Below are 20,716 nucleotides of genomic sequence, written 5' to 3'. Positions count from 1 at the left end.
ATACGCATATATGTCTGGATAAAAATTTTAACAGGTGAAATATATTTTGTTAAAAAAAACTTTACCCTTAAATCCTTGTCTGAAATCCATCTCTGACCGAGCATGCTTTTACCTCAGATTGTATTCTTACTGCTACATACAAAAGCAATTCATAAACACAATGTGAGTCCATTAGACCTTCAGCACAATAGAAACGCAATCCTTTGTTGCTAAGTAAATGATCAGGTAGGTGTGCTTAGGATTTATCGTTTTTGCCCTGACATCACCATGCATTATAAAATGTCAAAACAGCACACTGCTGATTTTAGTGTCTGGGTAAAGTAATGAAGATGGAGAGACATTGTCTCTTTGCTTTTCATCTTTTTTTGGCACTCAGTTTCACCACAGTAGAAATTGCTGTAGGGTTCACAAATACAGGGTTCTGCCAAAACAACCAAACTGGCTATAATGGCTCTTGTTATGAGTTTGTAGCTCAGCAGCAAAGCTTTATTGGTGCTCAGGCTGGATGTGAGCGCAACGGAGGACATCTAGCCTTTATCCGCAATGAACAAACACAGAGCTTTCTTCAGCAAAATTTACAAGCACAGTGCAACGGTACTGTGAACAACTGGTGGCTGGGGTTCGTGTCTGCATCCTTCAACCTGAACTCGGGCACTACTGGTGAGATAATGTTGATAATGCTGGATATAATTAATCCTAAACTATTTGTAGTGCTTTCCGCACCATTTTATGCTTTCGAATTGCAGTGATACTGCATCTAATCTTGCTTTTTTATTATCACACTGTTTTGTTCCACCATTTAACATGAACATATAAACATGTTTTCTTTATGATGGAGTAAATTATGTTTGCAATATAATGTGTATTTAAATATGTGTATGAACAAGTGCACATGTGGTGCAATGTATTACATTATCAAATAGTTGTGGTACAAATAGTAGCACATATAAGGAAACTGCAAATGAATACAGGAAAGAATAAAGAGACGTGTAGGTGTAAAGAAAATAAATGATGATAGGTGTAATCCTAAACTAGTTATTGTAGATTCTGCACAGTATGTATTCTTGTGTAGATTTTCTGTAGTATATTCAAGCAAATAAATAACCTATGCTATATATTTTGTGAAGGAATAACATTTCTAGGTGTAGGTCTAGATAGAAATAAAACAATATACTGTATATACAGATTCTGGATCCCAATGTTGGGTCTGTGATATATAACCTGGTCATTTCTTATTGTAAAAATGCTTTATAAAATTAATTAACCTATATGCCTGGTTCAGTGACCTCAATGTGGTTCAGTTCAAAATAAATAATTGAAAATAATTTAAAGTAAGTGAAAAAGAATAAGAAATCAAAATTTGTGAATTGTTCTTCAGGAAATTGTGATGATGAACCTAAATTGGATGTTCAAAGAGTGAAACTTTGATACAGATTACATTATAGTTTATTAGTGATTACATTATAGTAGGCTATAGTAGAAGTTATTTGAAACATTTTGGTAGGTTGTTATAATGGTAATGTTACATGTTATTGTAATGGCTTTACGTACACACATATATTTTTTAATATCACTGTAATATAAATAGAAACTCTAAAGCTGTACATCTAAGAAAACCAAATAATTACTCGAAATGTCTATTATTTTCCAAAACTGCATTCAGGACTGATGTAATCACCTAATGAGACTAAATAAAAGAAAAACTAAATGCTTTATCTTACAGATCAGTTATCCTGGTTGGATGGATCTAAAACAAATTACTCTAACCAGCTTGGGGAAAGCCTGCTTGGCAATGGCTGTGGGTACATCTCTCCAGAAAACAATTTTCAGTGGGAAGTAACAGGGGATTGTAACCAGGAATTCTTCTATATCTGCGAGTTCGGTTAGTACAGCAATCTTTATTCTCGTTAGTGAAGTGTTATGTGATGCAAAAATGAATTAGCTTTATTGTGGCAGTTGTATTTATTGTATTTAAAAGTGATAGAAACTAAGCTGCTGTTTAGAGAAAATGTATTTTCAGCTCATATTCATATTCAGATTATGTCTAGTTTAACAAACAAAGCACATTTTATATGGAGTGTATTTTCATTTTTTGCTTTTGTTCAGAGTTGGGACAGAGTCTAGTCTGTGTGGACAACCAAGCAGTGCTAAGCTGTGACTCTGGTAAGGTCATACAGATTGATGAGGGCTTCTATGGAAGGCAAACAGCATACTACTGCAAAGCCAACCAAACTTCCTTAACTGTCACAACTGTACTGAAAGGGTGCAGTTGGCAGAATGTGCTGAATGAAGTATCAGGTATGTCCTTTTGAACCAGTCCACAGATTAAAATAAAGTTTACTGAACACTCTTAAAAAATAATTATCAAATGGTACTTTACCCTAAACAGGATGATGGACAAATGTCACTTTATTTTTTCCAAAGACACACACTCAAAACATTTTTCATGCTGAAAAATTTGGCTGATGTTTAATTCAATTAGATTTAATTTCAATAGCATGTTTAAAAATAGACATTGTTCTAAAGCTCATGTTCGTTTGTTCTGGAGTTCATGCGTATCAATTCGTGTCGAGTTACACTCATGCAGCATGGATTTTAAAACAAACCATTATACAAATATACAAATAAACACCCATTATACAGATACCTGTATAAAGGGATTATCAAGGGATTTTGTCTTCAAACAAAAAAGTGAGACACAAAAACGTCAACGCTAATAGGCCACAAAAAATGCCATTTCCAGTTTTAAGAGAAAGCTTTTAAAGTCAAATATTTACCTGTGATGTTTGCTTTTAGACTATTTTTTTTAGAAAGCAGTGATGATTAATGTATTGCCTTTTAATGGAGTATGCATTTTAGCTATTGTCCTCCATCATATCCAGTGTGTACTGAAAGATTGTATGTCTGTTTAATTCATAGGATACTGCAATGGCCATCCAGCATGTCAACTTCGTGCAGATACACCAGCCTTTGGACAGCCTTGTCCAGAATTAGGAAGTTACCTGTCTATAAAATATCACTGCAGAGATGGTTAGAGCCCTATTTTCTTCTTTATATATACACATATATATATATATATATATATATATATATATATATATATATATATATATATATATATATATATATATATATATATATATATATATATATATATATATATATATAGCGGGTAAAATAAGTATTGGGCACGTCACCATTTTTCACAGTAAATATATTTTTAAAGGTGCTATTAACATGAAATCTTTTTTATCAGATGTTGGTAACAACCCATGCAATGCACACATGCAAAGAAATCAAACCATAGATGTCCATAAATTAGGTTATGTGTAATAATGTGAAATGACACAGGGAAAAAGTATTGAACACGATGTATTTAATAATTTGTACAAAAGCCTTTGTTGGTAATGACAGTTTCAAGACTCCTCCTGTATGGAGAAACTAGTTGCGTGTGATTTTGGCCCATTCTTCTACACTCAATTGCAGCCCTGTTATTTCTTCTACTACTATTATTATTATTATTATTATTATTATTATTATTATTATTATTATTACTATTATTATTATTACTATTATTATCATTATTATTGCGACTTGAATTGCATAAATTTTACATCATGTTTAGAATTTTTTTTGTATCACTGATTCTTTGTTTTTTATGTAAAACCCAATTTATCAGCAGGAAATGCAGACAATTGCAATTCACAGGTAGAAAATGGTTAAAATTAATATTTGATAAATTATGCCTAATCACATTACAAAATGTGTTTCTCGTTTTCTAACCCCCTTTATATATTTTTTTTATTTAAAGTATAATGGGAATTTATTGAATAGATCAGTGAATTATTGCTCTTGCAAAGACCTACATGACAGCTGTAAAGGTGATGTTAAAATCAAGTAAGACACTGGGCTATTATTTATTTATTTATTTATACTTTTTTTCTTTTTTTAACTATTGTTGTTTGTTTTTATGACGTATTCATTCATGATATTCACTCATTTACTTAAATGTTAGTTTATTTATTTATTCTTTCCTTCTGTCACTTCTATCATTTTTCATGTCACATTACTGTATGTGTGAGGATAATGGTATATGCATTGTAATTGTAATCCTCCATCATTGTAGCTTTAATCCTACTACCTATAATTATTTAATTCCATTTGTATTTAAAATCACTCCCCTTTGCAAAGAAAAAATCTTTACTGTAATTCCTTTTTTTTTAGATGTGTGAAAAACTGTAATAAGGTAGATACCAGCAGGAATGTGACGCTACAAATAGATCCTAATGATTTGAAAAATCCTCACTGGTATTATGTACAGACGGGTGGTCCAGTAAGTTTTAACAAAAACAATAAGTTTAATTACATTTTTGTAATTACTTAATTAATTTCACTATAAAAAGAATTATATAATAGAAACAATATATAATAGAGCTATTTAAGGATTTCTGTAAATCTTTATGATAATGTTAGATGCTGCTTTGGCTTTAATAATAGCTATATAACAGCTAGCTCACTTGTATTACATGTACTATATGCCATTTTATTATTGTTTTTTTTTTAAGGTTTCCGAGTATCCATGCGACAATAAGAAAAACTGTGTTATGATTCTGAGTCAAAATCTCGGATATGGCAACTATTTGAATGTTACAGTTGAATTATTGCAATCCATTGGGGATGGCCTCATTATTGTATTAAAAGGTATGAATAGTTCTACAAAATTTTGTTTGTTAGTTTGTTTTGTTTTGTTTTTCCTAATTATTACAAGCAACTATTTATTCTGTTTCTTGCAGGTACTGAAAAAAAAGATCTTGGTTATGGTTGCTACACAGTTCAACTGGAAGGAACCACCACACCATCTGTAACCACAACCCATAGGTTAACCAAGAAACCAACACAATCAACTAAATCCACCACCACACTATCTCCATGTATAGCAGAGCTACCAACACCCAATTGTATAATTTCCCCTCCTGATGGGGATATCTTCACTCCTTTCACAGTCAATTGCCTCATAATCCCAGAGTTTTGCTGTTCTGGACTTTGCTTGTTTACCATGAGAAACTCTAAAGGTGAAATCAGATATGTTTTAAATATTAAATGCTCAAAACCAGTTGTTATACGTGTAAGAATTTTGACATTTTTATCCTGTTTCCACAGGTCTTTATTTGGGTAGTAACAATTTGGGGGTCATGACAAACCTGTTTCTGCCTCAAGGTAGCACTCAGCTGACCATCACTATTAAGAATAGTGCTAGTCAGAGTGTCAGCACTGAACTTCTCGTTCATGTCAGTCTTTAAGCAGTACATTTAAACGAATTAATTGTTTAGTTTGTTTTTGACCATTTCTAAAAATTCTTGAGACACTATATACCTTTCCATTTCAGGTAACAAACAGAAATACCACTCTAAACGATGTTATGTCAGACGCTGTAGCTATGCAAAAAAATGGCACAATTTCACCTGCCAATCTGGCTCAGATTTTTGGGAACATTCATAATCAGATAAACAGCAATTATACTGAAGATGATAAAAAAAAGGTAGCAACAATGCTTTCTGCTTTCATACAGATGTTTAAATTCATGTATAACCATCATTATAACCAAGTTTCTACTTCTGTTGTAATTCTGGTGTTAGCCTCCCTTCTGTACTTTACCTCTATTCTTTTTTTCTAAAGCTGGTGGAGAACATATCTAAAGCTTTGTGTGATGCGGTGGCGCAGGGAAATACAACCTTTTCCCCTGTAGATACACAAATAATTTCTTCCACGATCCTAAGCCTTGTAACGAATGAAAATCAGCTGACGTCTAACTCTAAGGTACTGACTGTGAACATTTTGCAAGTTTGTAGTACTTTTAACTTTAACTGTTTTAATCTGTATTTTGTCTTCACAGGGGTCCACAAGCTGGGTTCTTGAAAGTATTAGTAAGAACGCAAAGTTTTCATTAGATGGTTATGATTCAGTGACCAGTGCAGCTGCACCTTTTGTTAATTCAGTCAGTATTCTCCTCAAAGTTTCTGACAGCAACCAACAGGTACCAACAACAAGCACCCAACCTAAAAAAATTTATAAATAAAAAGAGTGATGTGATAAACAGAGATTTTAACTGATGTATCTTCATTTCCAGAGTTCTGAATCATTACTCAGGACACTGGACCAAGTGCAGAGTGCCATGCTCTCTAATAAGGCAATAAACACAGAGCCAATAATTCTCAATTCTCCACTGATTAGTTTGTATGTGAACAGGTAAGAGTGTCCTAAAACCAATATAGAAATACAAAAGACATTTCTAAAACACATGTCAGGAGGTATGTGATAATGGAAACAGTCACAAACAGATGCAGGAAGGTGCAATTTTACAAACAGTCAAAACTGGGCTTTTACAGGATCAGAGAATTAAAGCAAAATAAATGAATAAGTTGAGTTGGTAAATGCAAATGAAACAGTGTTAGTGAAAACATATACCTTGCAATCACTTTCCTTATTGAGAGTCTCCTTTAAAGTGTGTGTGGGTGTTGTGTGTTTCTGTGATTAAGCAAGTGTAAAACGTTTAAATGTGTACAATAGGTGATTGTTCTGAGAGTTGTAGTCTGAAATTAGAGTTTCTGTGGTGCCCTGCAATGGACTGGTGTCACATCCAATACTTTTTCACTACAAACCGGACCATATTATAAAGTATTTAATGAATGAGCAAATGTATGAATGAATAAATAAATTAAAATAAAAAAAGAATGAATAAACTGATGAATATGAGTTAATGATTGAAACATGTAACAAATCTATCAATTGTAATCAGCATCCTTGTAGCAAGGGTACAAAATGCATGCAGTCAAAGTCAAATGGATAATCAAGACAAAAACAGAGAATAAAAATCAGAAAGTTCAACAAAATATAATTTTGGTTAGAAACCATGTTTTTTTCCTTAATGACAATAATGCATGATAAGACTTCACAGCTCTGCAAAGATACAATAATGTAAAGGAAACATGGTAAAGGTAAACCAGTGACAGTACAAAAACAGACACAATATGAGAAATAAAATAACAAAATTTACAAGAAAACATCCTTTGCTACTGTAAAAGGACTGAATTGTTCTGATGTCAGCATGTAAAGTTACTCTGTATGTAAAGAATATCATGGGGGGGATGCAGAACATAAGATTTGTGAAAGTGATTTGTTTGTTTTTATTTCCTTTTTTAGACTGACACCAGAAAATCTCAGTAAGTCCCAGATCAGCTCTGGGGACAATTCAGCTGCCTTCTCACTTCCATCTTCAGTTAGTGGTCTGATTCCATCAAATGAGACAGTGGATATGCGTGCAAGTTTTTATTCCCTTTTTTATTATCCTCCTCTTTTACAATTATATTCATGAGTGGTGGTTATACAAGGCAATATTTCTATGCATAAAATCAGCAAACATTTATTGACAAAAATAAATAAATGTGTAGACTTTTTAAAGAATATCAGACTCAGAGTTTCTCATTATATTGTATATGTCAAAGCAAAAACAATTGAACTAAGATCTTTTCATAATTTATGTCCTATTTTGTTACCACAGATGTTAAGCTTTGGGAAAAACCCTTTTGCTTGGAACAAAGAAGAGGATATAAGTGGAACAGTTGCAAGTCTCTCCCTTTCCAAGGCTGATGGCTCTACTATTCAAGTGGAAAATCTCGACGAGGAAATAGAGGTATCAATCACATGTATCTCATAAGTCCTATGGTCAATGATGTCTTGATTGAAGTAAATAACTATTATTTCATGTCTGTGCTACTTAGCATTTAACTTTTCTTCAGGTTGCCTGCCTCTCATGTGTTTATATATTGATAAAAGTGGAATGCTAGAATGCTAACTTTAAATGTCTCCTAATTGTAAATACCTAATTCAAAGGAGATTCACAAGTTTTAATGTCAAATTCAGTTCACAATCCAAGATTCTACGTTCAAAAAGATTAAAAACAGCAATAAACCGATTAATCCAGACAAAACAAGGCAAGGGTCAAGAAAATAGACTTGAGTCATGAGACTTATCTTAAAAAGGACCAAGTATTATACTATTTACATAAAATCTTTTAAATGTGTCTTTATGGTATAAGATTATCTTACCAAGACTGGATGCTGTGGCTACAAACAAAACATTTCTGAACCTGACAAGTTACAGTACCATGGCCATCAATGTGACTGCTCCAAACATATCACTGGTGGTGAAACTGGAACCTTCAGATGAGACACCTTTAATGTTAAATTTGGGCTTTCAAAATTATCCAAATGACACCAATTATGTGGCAAAAATCCAATTGCCTCAACAAGAAGACTCACGAGGTGGAGTATTTTACAATTATTCATATAGAATGAAAGACAAAGAGCAGTCAAGAAGAAGATTTATATCTGTTTTTCACAGAAGCCAACTATACATGGGTGCTGAACCCCAAGGATGTGGCATTAGTGGGAGTTTATTATCTTCTAGTGAGGCCTATTGTATCACCAGGTGTGAATTCCACAAACATAACAGTGTTTATCACATCGGTTGCTGCTACATGCAAGTACTGGAATGAGAAGGAAAGCAGCTGGAGTGAAAGTGGCTGTAGGGTGAGTTGAATGAAAAATTGACATGCCTGTGTTTTATGATTTAACAAGGTATGTTTTACGTGAATATCAACTATAATGTAAATATTGGGGGAGCGTTACCCTGAATAATCACCTGAATTGACAGTCACTGATAAGCTGTATGATTCTACAGGTTTGACTAGAAAGAAGTCTTGCTGCTCGATTTTTCCTCATTCTCATGATTGTTAGTGATGCTGTTGTGCACAGTAACACCAGAATGCAAATTATAATTTTCTTAAATATGTTTATTAACACCAAAAATCTGTTGTTATCCCATTTGAACCAAATGACCTTGATTGCTTACTGGAAACTAGTAGTCAATACTCTATGAGTTCAAACCAAGCTCTTGTTGTTCTTATAAGTTAGTCTAATTTTCAGGTTGGCCCTTACACCACATCACTGGTCACTCAGTGCCTGTGCACTCACCTGACAGCTTTTGGGAGCTCATTCTTTGTCATGCCCAACACAGTCGATGTGTCTCGCACTGCTGAGCTTTTTTCCACATTTGCCAACAATCCTGTGGTAGTGTGTTTTGTTGGTGCCATTTTCCTGGCGTACATTATAGCAGCAATATGGGCACGCAGAAAAGATCTTCAGGATAAAATAAAGGTATAACTGCCAATAAAGTGTCTTTACATTTAAGCATAACCAATAAATAATTTAAAACACATTGTAAATCTTGTTCTGTCCTGGCATCATGTTTAAGGTGAGAATCACAGTGCTGGAAGATATTGACCCATTGGCTGATTATCGTTATTTAGTGGCTATCACCACTGGGCATCGCCATGGAGCTGCCACTACATCTCACGTCAGTATTCCCATTTCTATGTTCAATCAAAGCAGCAGTCCTGTTATTGCATTATAAATGTTTCATTTGTATTGTCATACCTACAGGTTACACTGACACTAACAGGCACTGTTTGGGAGAGTAAGCCCCATCATTTGACTGATCCAGAAAAAATAGTGTTTACTAGGGGAGGGGTGGACATATTTATGCTCACCACTCCTTTCTCACTTGGAGATCTTCAAAGCATCAGGCTGTGGCATGACAACTCTGGGGAGCAACCTGATTGGTAGAGTGGATGGATTTGTCTTGAGCATTCTTAAAGAAAAAAGTATACATATTAATTGTTGTTTCAGAAGCTAAAAAGGATACATAAGAGAAAACGTTACTGACCAAAGTACTAACACTGGAGGCTCTTTTCATAATGTTAAATAAACATAGCAATTTTTCAGTAATTCTTTTAATGAGTTTATTTATAATCAAGTATATGTGTAGATTATGGATATTGTCCACTATATAAGTCCCTGTGAATGAGCTCTTACTGTAGAAATCATTGCGGAAATGCTGTATCTTGTTACTTGCATATGGAGATGTATATGTATGTAAAGCGATCGCTTATAGTCAATACACAATTTTTTATTTATCAGGTATGTCAGTAAGGTGATGGTGCAGGATCTGGAGACTGGACGAATATGGCATTTTTTGTGCAACTCATGGTTGGCTATTGATATAGGGGACTGCACTCTGGATAAGGTGTTCCCTGTAGCCTCTGAGAAGGATCTGAAAGGTTTCCAGTGAGTGGCAAAATATTCTTTACAGAACATTTCTAAATACAGATCAGAGAGTATGGAGTTGTTCGAGGGGCACTGTACAATGCTGACGGGTAAATGAACCCCAATTTTTAAACAAGCTGGGAAATGTGGGAATTTAGCTGTAATGTTTATGTGACAAATAAAGGCCTCTCCAAGTACCACATGTTTAGGGTTCCTTTGAATCTCCTCTAAAATGGTTACATTTTTTATTTTTTTTTCACTTTGTGTCCAGTATTTCTCAGATAGTATAGTTCACCTTTACTACAACCAAGATACTGTTTTATGAAGATGAATAAATTAATGAAAAGTTGGATAGTATTTAAATCTAGTCTTTCTTGATGCCCCTCTAGCAATGTTTTTTTCACAAAGACTGCAAAAGACTTGTGTGATGGCCACATCTGGTACTCTGTTGTAAATCGTCCTGCCAACAGTAATTTCACTCGAGTACAGCGTCTCTCTTGCTGTTTCTCCCTGCTCCTCTGCACCATGTTAACCAGCATCATGTTCTGGGGAGTACCCAAAAGCCCAGCTGAGCAAGACATGGAATTAGGTACTGAAAATATTAACACTGTTGATTGTTTCAATTAATTTATAAGCATTCTAGAAGCAAAATCTAACCACTTAGTATGAGTAGTGGATGTATTTATATAAGTATGTGTTTTTTTACCTGAAGGCACTATCCAATTCAACATACAACAAGTGATGATCGGCTTCCAAAGTTCCATTATTATGTTCCCTGTCAACCTCTTAATTGTAAGCATATTCAGAATGACCCGGTCACGGAAGAAGAAAGAAGTAGCAATAATTCAAGAATCCAAATCCAAATCTTCCAAAGAGAAGAAAAAACTTGCAGAGAGATGGCGCATTCAGACAGACATTACTTTTGAAATTGTTGTCAAAGTAGGTCTAGTTTTAGTAATCCTAATATCAAATGTTTAGTGATATTTATGTCTAATATGTAATACATTTGCCTAATATGGTTTATATAAAATGATTGTTTTTCAGGACATAAAGAAAATTGTCCGCAGCCTAGCCAGAGCAGTGAGGTGTCCGGTTCCAAATGCAGCAGAGGAATCTGAAACAACAGAAATCAGCACTTTATTGTTTGCACTTGAAGACATTATTCGGCAGCAGAATTTCAGTCTTGCTAAATCTTATGTTGAAGATAGTGAAACTGATCAGTTCTTAGTATACAAACTCTATCGGCATTATATTCATAAACAGATCCGCAATTTTGAAAAAGAGCTGAGGCTGATGTGTCCTTCACAATTTCCCAAGCAAGATGGCTACCTTCAGGCTGTGCTTCAAGTTCAACGTATAAAGCAGTTGCTAGAGCCTTATCTCCAATCCAACTTTATAGGCAACGAGGTCCAGATCACTAGCCCTAAAGAAGAGAAAAAGAAAAAGTTTTATCAGAAAGGCTTACCCTGGTGGTTTGTGATAGTGGGTTGGATTCTCATTGCTGCTACCAGTGGTGTGTCTGGTTACTTTACAATGATGTACGGGCTGACATATGGAAAAGAGCGCTCCATCAGTTGGCTTATTTCCATCTCTGTGTCATTCTTCGAGAGTTTGTTCGTCACACAGCCTATAAAAGTAAGATGCACCTAAGTGATCATGATTTTTTCCACCTGTTATCAGATTTCACATTTGTCCTATAACTTTTATGTGGCAGGTCCTTGGATTTGCGATCTTCTTTGCTCTAGTGGTGAAAAGCATTCAAACTGAAGACGATAATTATTTTCGCCTATTGAAGGACTTGACAATTACCTACTCAGGTACCTCTAGGATATAGTACAAACTTTAAACAAAGCACTGTATATCGTCTTCTCTATATAGCTTTTTTTCTTGAAAAAAAAAAAAAAGTTAAAGTTTTGGTCCTTTCTACAGAGGATCCTGATGATATACGCATTTCCAGAAGGGACAGCACAAGCAGGTTTTACCAGCCCCCTCCTCCTTCTGACATTGAGAAAATGAAGGAGAATCATGTAAAAAATCTGAAAGCTATTGCATTATTCAAGGAAATTATCAGTAAGAGAAAATAAAGATATATTCTGTTTAATAACAGGATACAGAAAGAGCAGGCTGTTTAAACATTTTGTTTTCTCTGCAGTTTATTTGGCATTTCTGTGCGTACTACTCGTGGCTACATACGGTCAGCGTGATCCAAATGCCTATTATCTCACTCAGCACATTCAACAAAGTTTCAGCAATGGTATCACTGACAGCATGCCAGTTGGAGATGTGTTTAACTGGGCAAATAATGTCCTCATCAGCAACCTCTATGGACAACGTCCAGGTTTTGTCTCAATCTAAATATGAAAGATGAATTTGCTCAAATAATTGCTTCCTTAACACTGGGTTTAATTAAGAATCTAAAACTTATATCTTTAATCTGTTTCATTTCTACCATGTCAGGTTTTATCACTGATGGAAACTCAAAGCTTGTGGGAAGTGCGCGTCTCCGGCAGATTCGAGTAAAAAAGGACACATGCAGAATTTCTAAATTTATGCAAGGTGCTGTTAATGATTGTCATGCACCATACTCTTGGGGTATAGAGGATATGGGCTTCTATGGTCCGGGCTGGAATCATTCAGTAGATGTAAACATTGCTAAGACCTTTCTAATTCCCTGGCAATACCAAACCCAATCCAAACTCAGAGGACACTCTATCTGGGGCAACATGGCTTTTTACAGAGGCGGAGGATTTGTTATGGACCTGTGTCTTGACCCACAAGAAGCAAGCAGGTGACAGCTTTTTCAAAATGAATAAAGTACTTTTTTTTTTTTATAATACTTTACATTCACAGGTTTCCCATAAGTAATTGTACATACTGCATTAGTTAACATGAATAAAATATGGCTGTTTCTTCAAGTTAAGATTGCACAGTAAGGATTTGTGTTCTTGTGAAGATACAAAATTATTATTATTTTTTTTACCTTTTAGGTGTTAAATTTGAAAAGAGAAACCTGATTTTTGAAGCAATACACATACATACATGCATTTGCTGTTGCATTTGACCATTACTCTATGGTGGTCCAAGTGAATTGCAAGTGCTGAAGAGTCCAAATTTCCAGTAAAAGAGATGGACTGTGTGACCTGCTTTATTTTAAATAAAATAAATAATTTCCATTCTCTCTTTTTATAGCATGCTACAGTTCTTGTTTAACAACACATGGTTGGATGTATACACCCGGGCAATCTTTGTTGAGTTTACGGTATACAATGCAAACGTCAACCTCTTCTGCATTGTGACCCTGATGCTAGAAACCACAGCACTTGGTAAGAAAATGTTTCTAGCACAATATATAAAACACAGAAAGTTTATAGATCTACATATTGTACAGTTTTCATGTTATTCCACAGGAGCGTTCCAGTTCAGCAGCGAGCTGCATAATTTACGTCTTTATCAGACCACGGATGGCATTAACATTGTAGCCTCTGAGGTCATCTATTTCCTTTTCATTCTCTATTATATGTTTTTGCAGGTATGTTCCCTTTATAATACCAGCTGTATTTGTCAATAGCCAATTGTCCAGCATTTACTAAAATTGTATAATATACTAAAACATTGTATATGTTTTTTGGTTTTTTTTTACAGATAAAAAGGATCAAGCAACAGAAAATGCAGTACTTCCGAAGTAAGCATAACCTTTTGGAATTGGCCATCATTCTTTTAAGTTTGGCTGCAGCAGGAGCAATCATCAATAGGACAATACAGGGAGAGCGAGATCTGAAGTATTTTCAGCAGAACAAAGACAGGTAGGTGGGCATGGACAAATGGAGACATTTTTATATACAGTACAAAATATAACATTTCTTTCTTTTTTTGTGCACTAGTTTCCCAAGCTTCTATGACACAGTTTCAGCAGACACAAGCCTGGGGTATATTCTGGCATTCCTGATTCTGTTGGCCACCATCAAGATGTGGTACCTGATGCGCCTTAACACCAAACTGAACTTGATTACCTGCACACTGAAGCGAGCATGGAACGACATTTCCAGCTACATTGTGGTCCTAATCATCATGATCTTAGCCTACTCCATTGTGGTGAGGATCCAGAAACCATAAGACAATAAATATAACAAATATAATTGCCTTATAGATCAGGGCTTCTAGAAAAGATGCGGAATGTTCTATGTAATCTGCGTTATGTGGGTTTTCTCAGACGTTCTAAAATGATGATATACAGGAGAGAAGACCAACTTCGAATATCTTGAATTTTGTCAACTTGATCTAGTGTTTCTTTATTATAAGTGTAACTTGTTTTCATTTGTACTTATTTTACTACTTTCAGTCTTGTTTTATTCTATTATTATTTTATTTTTTTTCTAGACAGATGCATCACTACCTTACAATACATTTAGAGAATTTTCAAACTGAAATTATGGCTGTTGTGCCACTTGACATTCCAGCGACAAGCTCAAACCCACAACTATGACCTTACGCTAAAGATAAATGTGTAATAAATTCATACCAATTTTTTTTTAAAACATTTCTTTCTTAGAGCAATTTGCTGTTTGGTTGGATTCTGTACACATACAAGACTCTTCAAGATTCCGTATCAGCTATTATAGCCTTACAACTTGGCATATTTAATTACGAAGAGGTATGTAATGCTTTCATCAAGATTTACTGACTATAAGTTGAACAGCTGCTTACGTAATTGTTCACTATATCACATCTGTAGATCCTGGATTTGAACCCAGTCCTTGGCGCATTCTTAATTCTCTCTTGTGTCATCTTCATGACATTCGTGGTGCTGAACCTTTTCATCGCAGTCATCCTTGAGGCGTTCAGTCACGAGCAAAAGCACTACAAGGTAATATGCAGCATGCTGCTCTTGGGGAAATGCAGTTCAAGTATGCAGGTATACTGGCAATGAGACCCTGAGCAGGCGAACTCTAAGGATAAATGTTTTCCATCCCACAAGCTTCATCCAACCCAAACTCTAATTTCATTAAAATGTATTAAAAACATCTCTAAAAGCATTTTTTAAGAAAAAAAGGGACGTGTGCATGTCGTATTCTGTTAATTGTCATATTGATTTGCGGAATTTAAACACATCTGCTCATTTCTAATACGTTTGTTACATTCAGTTACATCCCCATTACATACAAACTTGTATACAATTTGACTAGATCTGACATATGTGGATACCTTAATGAGTTGCACTTCCCACAAGAGTTTTTGCCCACATCGGTATTCTCACCTGGACACTGTGGGTTTGTATCCAAGAGCTTCTGCTCTAACCATATATATACACTGTCCTGTTGCTCATGTCATCTGCTCATGCTAAACTTTTTTTCAATGTACCAACTTGTCTGATAATAATGACTTTATAATCTTAATAATAAATTCTCTTAACCACAGCCATCCGAGGAGGAGGAAATAGTGGACCTGATGGTGTTTAAGATCTGCAAGATGTTCGGCATCTCAGTTAAGAAGAAATGATGGAGACAATTCCAGCTTACCCCCTTATTTGCTGTTTATAATTATGCTGTTGTGTTTTGTGTAGCTGTCAGATATGGACAAGTGTCTGATGGGACATTTCTGTCTTTAATTCCTACTTTTTTAAAAAATGTTAATGAAGAAAAACCATTTATTACCGTTCATTTTGGATTATACTATTTTTTTTTTTTGCTTCCTTGAAATACTTTTCAAGACTACAAATAGATGAAATACATTTCTTTAGGTATTATGTTTAATGAACACACTCTTTGCAACATTATGCACATTTCTGTATGCATGTAATGAACATAAATGTGTAAATTTGTCAATATTATCAATAAAATAGGAGATGGTGGACCTGGTTTGGGTGTTGTACTTTACAGTGTGTACAGGAAACGTGTGTATATTAATACAAAAAAAATCTTTTTAAGTGACTGCTCTTAAACACACAAACATTCTCAATCATAAGAGAGTTGAGATTTGAGTAAATCTGCAAGAAAAGAAAGGTAACGTGTTTATTTTAGTCAAGATGGTGTCTGTCCATGTGAGAATTCCAAGTTCATTTCTTTTCCTTTTTATCATCTTTCTTTGCTGCAGAATCACTTTTATCTTTATCCTTCTCCTTGTCTTTGTCCTTCTCCTTGTCTTCTTTCTTCTCTTTCTTGCTGTCATCCTTCTCTTGACCCTCTTTCTTCTCGGCGTCGCGGTTGGCGATTTTGTTGTTGATGAGGTTGTGGAGGGCCACCACGGAGCGGATGAGTGAAGCCAGGTAGACCACCAGCATCTGGTCGTTGGTCTTCAGATAGAAGGCCTTGATGAACTCCTGCAGGTTGACGTCCGGTAACAAATTGAACACATCCTGCAGCTGGTAGATGATTTGATGATTGATGGGCAGCTTTCCTGTAGCAACCTTCTCCAGGTAGCTCTTGATGTCCAACAATTTGGAGTTGAGACCTTTTAGACCGTGAACTTGATTGGTGATGCGTTGAGACAAAGTGCCAACAGTAGTGTCCTTGATGTCTCTGAAGAAAAAAAAAAAGAAATGCTAGAAATTATGACCATTGCTATGATTGTTTATGCAACAACGAAACAACAAAAAAAAGCAAGAAAGGTTACAGTTTTTTATTTGTTTCTAAAACTTTACTGGCTTCAACCCATAGTTTTCTTTTCTGAAACAAAACAATAAAACAAATGCAGTTATTGTTAGTCAACTCGTCCTAAAGCACCCTGTAGTGAGTAAATCCTACAAATTCCACATCGGAACCTTAAACATAAAACCTTTAAAACGTCTCACCGAAGCAGATGCTCAACACCAACTTCCTCTGCCTCTTCGGCGCCAATCTCGCTGGTAACGTGCTCAAATGTTTTTGAAGTTGGAGTTCCATCCTGCATTGGACAAAACACTGTTACAGCCAAATAACATCCTAGGAAACAGGTGTGGTATGTGACTAACAGCAAAATGTGTAACAAATAATTTCAATGTACAGTCTCCATGAATAGGGCCAATGAACACTAACAAAAACTTCCTCTACTTGAAATATACATATAAAAAAACAAACAAAAAAAAGAGTGAGTTTGTGTGTGTGTGTGTGTGTGTGTGTGTGTGTGTGTGTGTGTGTGTGTGTGTGTGTGTGTGTGTGTGTTTGTAAGCATCACGTTCAATATTATATCATATCGCATCACTTTACATAATTAATATACAGATTTAAAGATTAGACAATAACAGAGGGGAATAGAATGTATGAATGAATGAATGAAGAAAATCTGTAAATGCTTAAAGAAAGAACTCACATCATGTACTTCCTCCACAGAGATGTAGGCTTCAGTTGGAAGGCCCAAGTCTTTGGGTTTCACATCAATGATGACTAAAACCTATAAAAGAATAAGTTTAAAATAAATGGATATAATTGAAAGTATGTTGAAATTGAAAACGATATGCCCGTCTCTTGTATATATACCGAGTTTGCGCAATACTGCTTCATCAGCTCGTTGATCGCAATGTCATTCTTGTGCAGTTTCGGACCGGTGTGGTACCAACCGACTATTCTTTCTCTAGCTAAAGAAAACCAACAAACAACAAAAAAAGATTGATAAAATAATAAATTACAGGTCTCACTATAATGAATGAGTTCATCTTTAGAGCACTTACCATTGACTTTCTTAAACATCCCATACATATTCTCCAGGTAGTCATGGTCCAGGAACCACACAGAGTCATCCTTATCGTCTTCATCAAAAGGCACTGTTAAAGAAGTTCAAAATGTTGTGCATTTAGGGCTTTATGGACTAAAACTTCCCCAAAACTCACTCATTTACTCACTCTCACACGCACGCACGCGCGCACACACACGCGCACACACACACACACACACACACACACACACACACACACACCTGCGAAGCTGTTGGAGACATCTAAAATCTTTTTGTGCCATGAGCCTAGCAGCACCCCAACAACTCGTTTCTGGCTTCCAACTTTCCCAATTCTGCAGAGGAGAAACAAAATTATGGAATCATCAGTGTCAAACATGGATCAAAGGTCTACTCATAAATATTGCCAAAACTTAATAATAATAAAAATAATAATGACATAATTAAAGCTCAAGCACAATATAGATGTATTTGTTGGCATATTCTTCGATAACATTTATCCCAGACAAAGTAAATCCAGGATTCCCAAATACCTTGACAAATGTACATTATGATTTTGTTTGTCTGTGACCCTTAAACCCCCAACATTTCAAATTTATAATATAGTAACAAACGTGCGTGTTAAATGTGACCGAGTTAAAACGACCAAAACATTTATAGCAATGAAGCACCGTTCTAATGAAGTGTTACTATTAATATTCACTAGATTGCAAGTCTAAATCAATGTATTTCTGTCAGTCAGATTTCCAAATGAAACATTACACACTGAAATGTACACACTGTCTCTCTTAAAATGGTCTGTTGTCATGATCGGTGTCTCAAATAAAAAACTCCAACCTTGCGTTCACAACTAAAGAAAATTCAAGAATGTTTTGTATTTTTTTCAAGAACCTGCTTACTAGAGAGGAAAATGGAAAGAAAAAATAATCAAGAAAAAGGTACAGAAAACAGACCCCTTGCTAAGTTTTAAGATGTGAGTGGTGTCTCCTGCACAAACTCTAACTGCAATAGGAAAACTGATTAGTGTCAGAACACAACTGTACACAAATATGTTGTGTTAAGGACAAAATCCGTGTTTGTTTAATTCATAACTAAGTTTATGCACTTAGGGAAGTTATGTGGCTGTTTTAATTTGCCTGCTAACTGCTGAACACTAAGGTTTGTTATCTGGTTTAATTGTATATCGCACAAGAATTCTGTAGCTCCTTCTTGAGATACTGTAACAGAGCAAGAGTTTACGAGCTTCTTTCACGAGCACGACTGAACGAGCTGTTACTGATCCCAAACAGACTTCATCAAACTCAAACACATCCCCCGTGATCTCTGCATGGAAGATGATCGTACATTATATTGTATCTTCAATACTCATTCAATCTCAACCTTGATGCAAATCAATAAGATTGAGGGAAAACAGCTCACATCATCAACATCATCGTCGTCATGCCAAAAGAGGTTTACATTAAAAATCAACCCTTTATTCATTACTCCTGCACAAGAAACTCACACTACAAGTCATCATTTGTAAGTCAGGGATGCACAACTTTTTTTTTTAATCAATCTTTGTTGATAATAGACCACATAATAGTTAATGAAGTAAAAATTATATATAAAATAGCATTACGATGATACAGGGGGTTTTGTAAAAAGAAATCGTATTAGTATCTTAATATATGTATTCTCTTATTAATATATTTTAATATAGTTTTTCTGTCTACAATTAATATAATTTGCAAACAAGCTAATGCTACTGATAAATATAATCGCACACCTAAATAAAAAAAAAAAACTTAAAAAATAAATTCTTGCATTAACAATGACAAATGACTGAAACGCAGAGTTGGTCATCAAACGATTGATGTTTCAGCATAAATAACAAATGGACATTTGTTCCCTACAACAGCACACTACATACGCGATGCACTGCGAAGCTGCGTAGTGCACTACACATCACATACAGCTCTGTTTGAAACGCAGCCGGTCTCGGTTTAGCTTGCTAGCATAGCCACAAGCGACAGTGAGTTAACAAAAAATTTTCTTAACCATTGAAGTCTATTTACCTGTTAAAATGATCTACAACACTCAGTAAGACCAGTGGATGGACAACCACCTTTTCTACCGCCAAATCCGGCATTTTGGGCACCTTTGTACAAAAATATTTATTTACAAAAAAATGATAGAAACCCTTTAGACAACAGCAAGCGTTAAATCAGAGAAAACGCTGCTGCTCGGCGGGGTGATGATGTTGCTTCTACTTCCGCTTCCGGTATTTTTCTTCTTCTTCGGTTAAGAGTGGCACACAGCGTCATCCTGTGTTCTGGAATACACATTGCTTTTAAGTCAGTTGTAAGGACACATTTCCGCCACCGGTGGGCAGGTTTATTTCAGTCCAAACAACAGGACAACTATGTGGCTATAATAGTAATAATAATATAGACTATCATTTTCTTTAGAGAGCCTCATCAGTCTGTTCCCTTAGAGGTGCAGCAGGAAACACGCAACCAGCTGTGGACCAACTGTGGACTAACTGTGAGATGTGCTAGCTCAACGGTTAAGGCTCTAGGTTTCTCATCAAAATGTTGTAGGTTCAAGATCACTATCAAGATGCACTGTTTGGCCCTTAATCCTCTCTTCTCCAGGGTGCTGTATAATAATCTGACACTGACCTCAGCTTCCTAATGAGCTGGGATATGCAAAGAAAGAATTTCACTGTATATGTGACACATAAAAGTGCATCAGTAAAATTGAAGGGATTACAATTTTCCCCTCACTGGAATTAAAAGATCCAAACCTGTTCCAGCATGACAATGCCCCTGCGAACCTAAGTGAGCTCCATGAAGACATGGTGCATTAAGGTTGGACTGAGAGAATTTGAATGTCAACAGAGCCTTGACCTTAACTCCACTAAACAC

General features: G+C 35.3%; 2 protein-coding genes across 2 annotated transcripts; one reads left to right on the top strand and one right to left on the bottom strand.

The window, feature by feature from the left end:
• Positions 1–217: 217 nt before the first annotated feature.
• On the top strand, positions 218–16,013 carry pkd1l2b (polycystic kidney disease 1 like 2b; the record flags this gene model as incomplete). The annotated part of the gene is made up of 32 exons (XM_083559565.1): positions 218–225; positions 377–660; positions 1,724–1,882; positions 2,107–2,298; positions 2,920–3,030; positions 5,161–5,288; positions 5,387–5,539; positions 5,677–5,817; positions 5,894–6,034; positions 6,128–6,246; positions 7,201–7,318; positions 7,559–7,690; positions 8,096–8,321; positions 8,401–8,588; positions 8,985–9,215; positions 9,313–9,414; positions 9,501–9,679; positions 10,038–10,184; positions 10,553–10,752; positions 10,876–11,102; positions 11,208–11,798; positions 11,878–11,980; positions 12,093–12,233; positions 12,316–12,501; positions 12,621–12,951; positions 13,353–13,486; positions 13,571–13,692; positions 13,806–13,966; positions 14,045–14,255; positions 14,713–14,814; positions 14,896–15,027; positions 15,579–16,013. 32 exons carry the CDS (start codon positions 218–220, stop codon positions 15,657–15,659), a joined length of 5,481 nt encoding a protein of 1,826 aa, XP_083415691.1. The 3' UTR covers positions 15,660–16,013.
• On the bottom strand, positions 15,892–20,098 carry psmd7 (proteasome 26S subunit, non-ATPase 7). The gene is made up of 7 exons (XM_083557892.1): positions 19,865–20,098; positions 18,051–18,142; positions 17,806–17,898; positions 17,615–17,712; positions 17,448–17,528; positions 16,951–17,042; positions 15,892–16,678 (listed from the first exon to the last, which is right to left on the bottom strand). Exons 1-7 carry the CDS (start codon positions 19,936–19,938, stop codon positions 16,216–16,218), a joined length of 993 nt encoding a protein of 330 aa, XP_083414018.1. The 5' UTR covers positions 19,939–20,098; the 3' UTR covers positions 15,892–16,215.
• Between the last annotated feature and the right edge of the window lie 618 nt (positions 20,099–20,716).

This window comes from Silurus aristotelis (genome assembly GCF_946808225.1).
Source record: "Silurus aristotelis genome assembly, chromosome: 13".
NCBI lineage: Eukaryota > Metazoa > Chordata > Actinopteri > Siluriformes > Siluridae > Silurus > Silurus aristotelis.
This window is presented reverse-complemented; position numbering and strand designations above follow the sequence as displayed.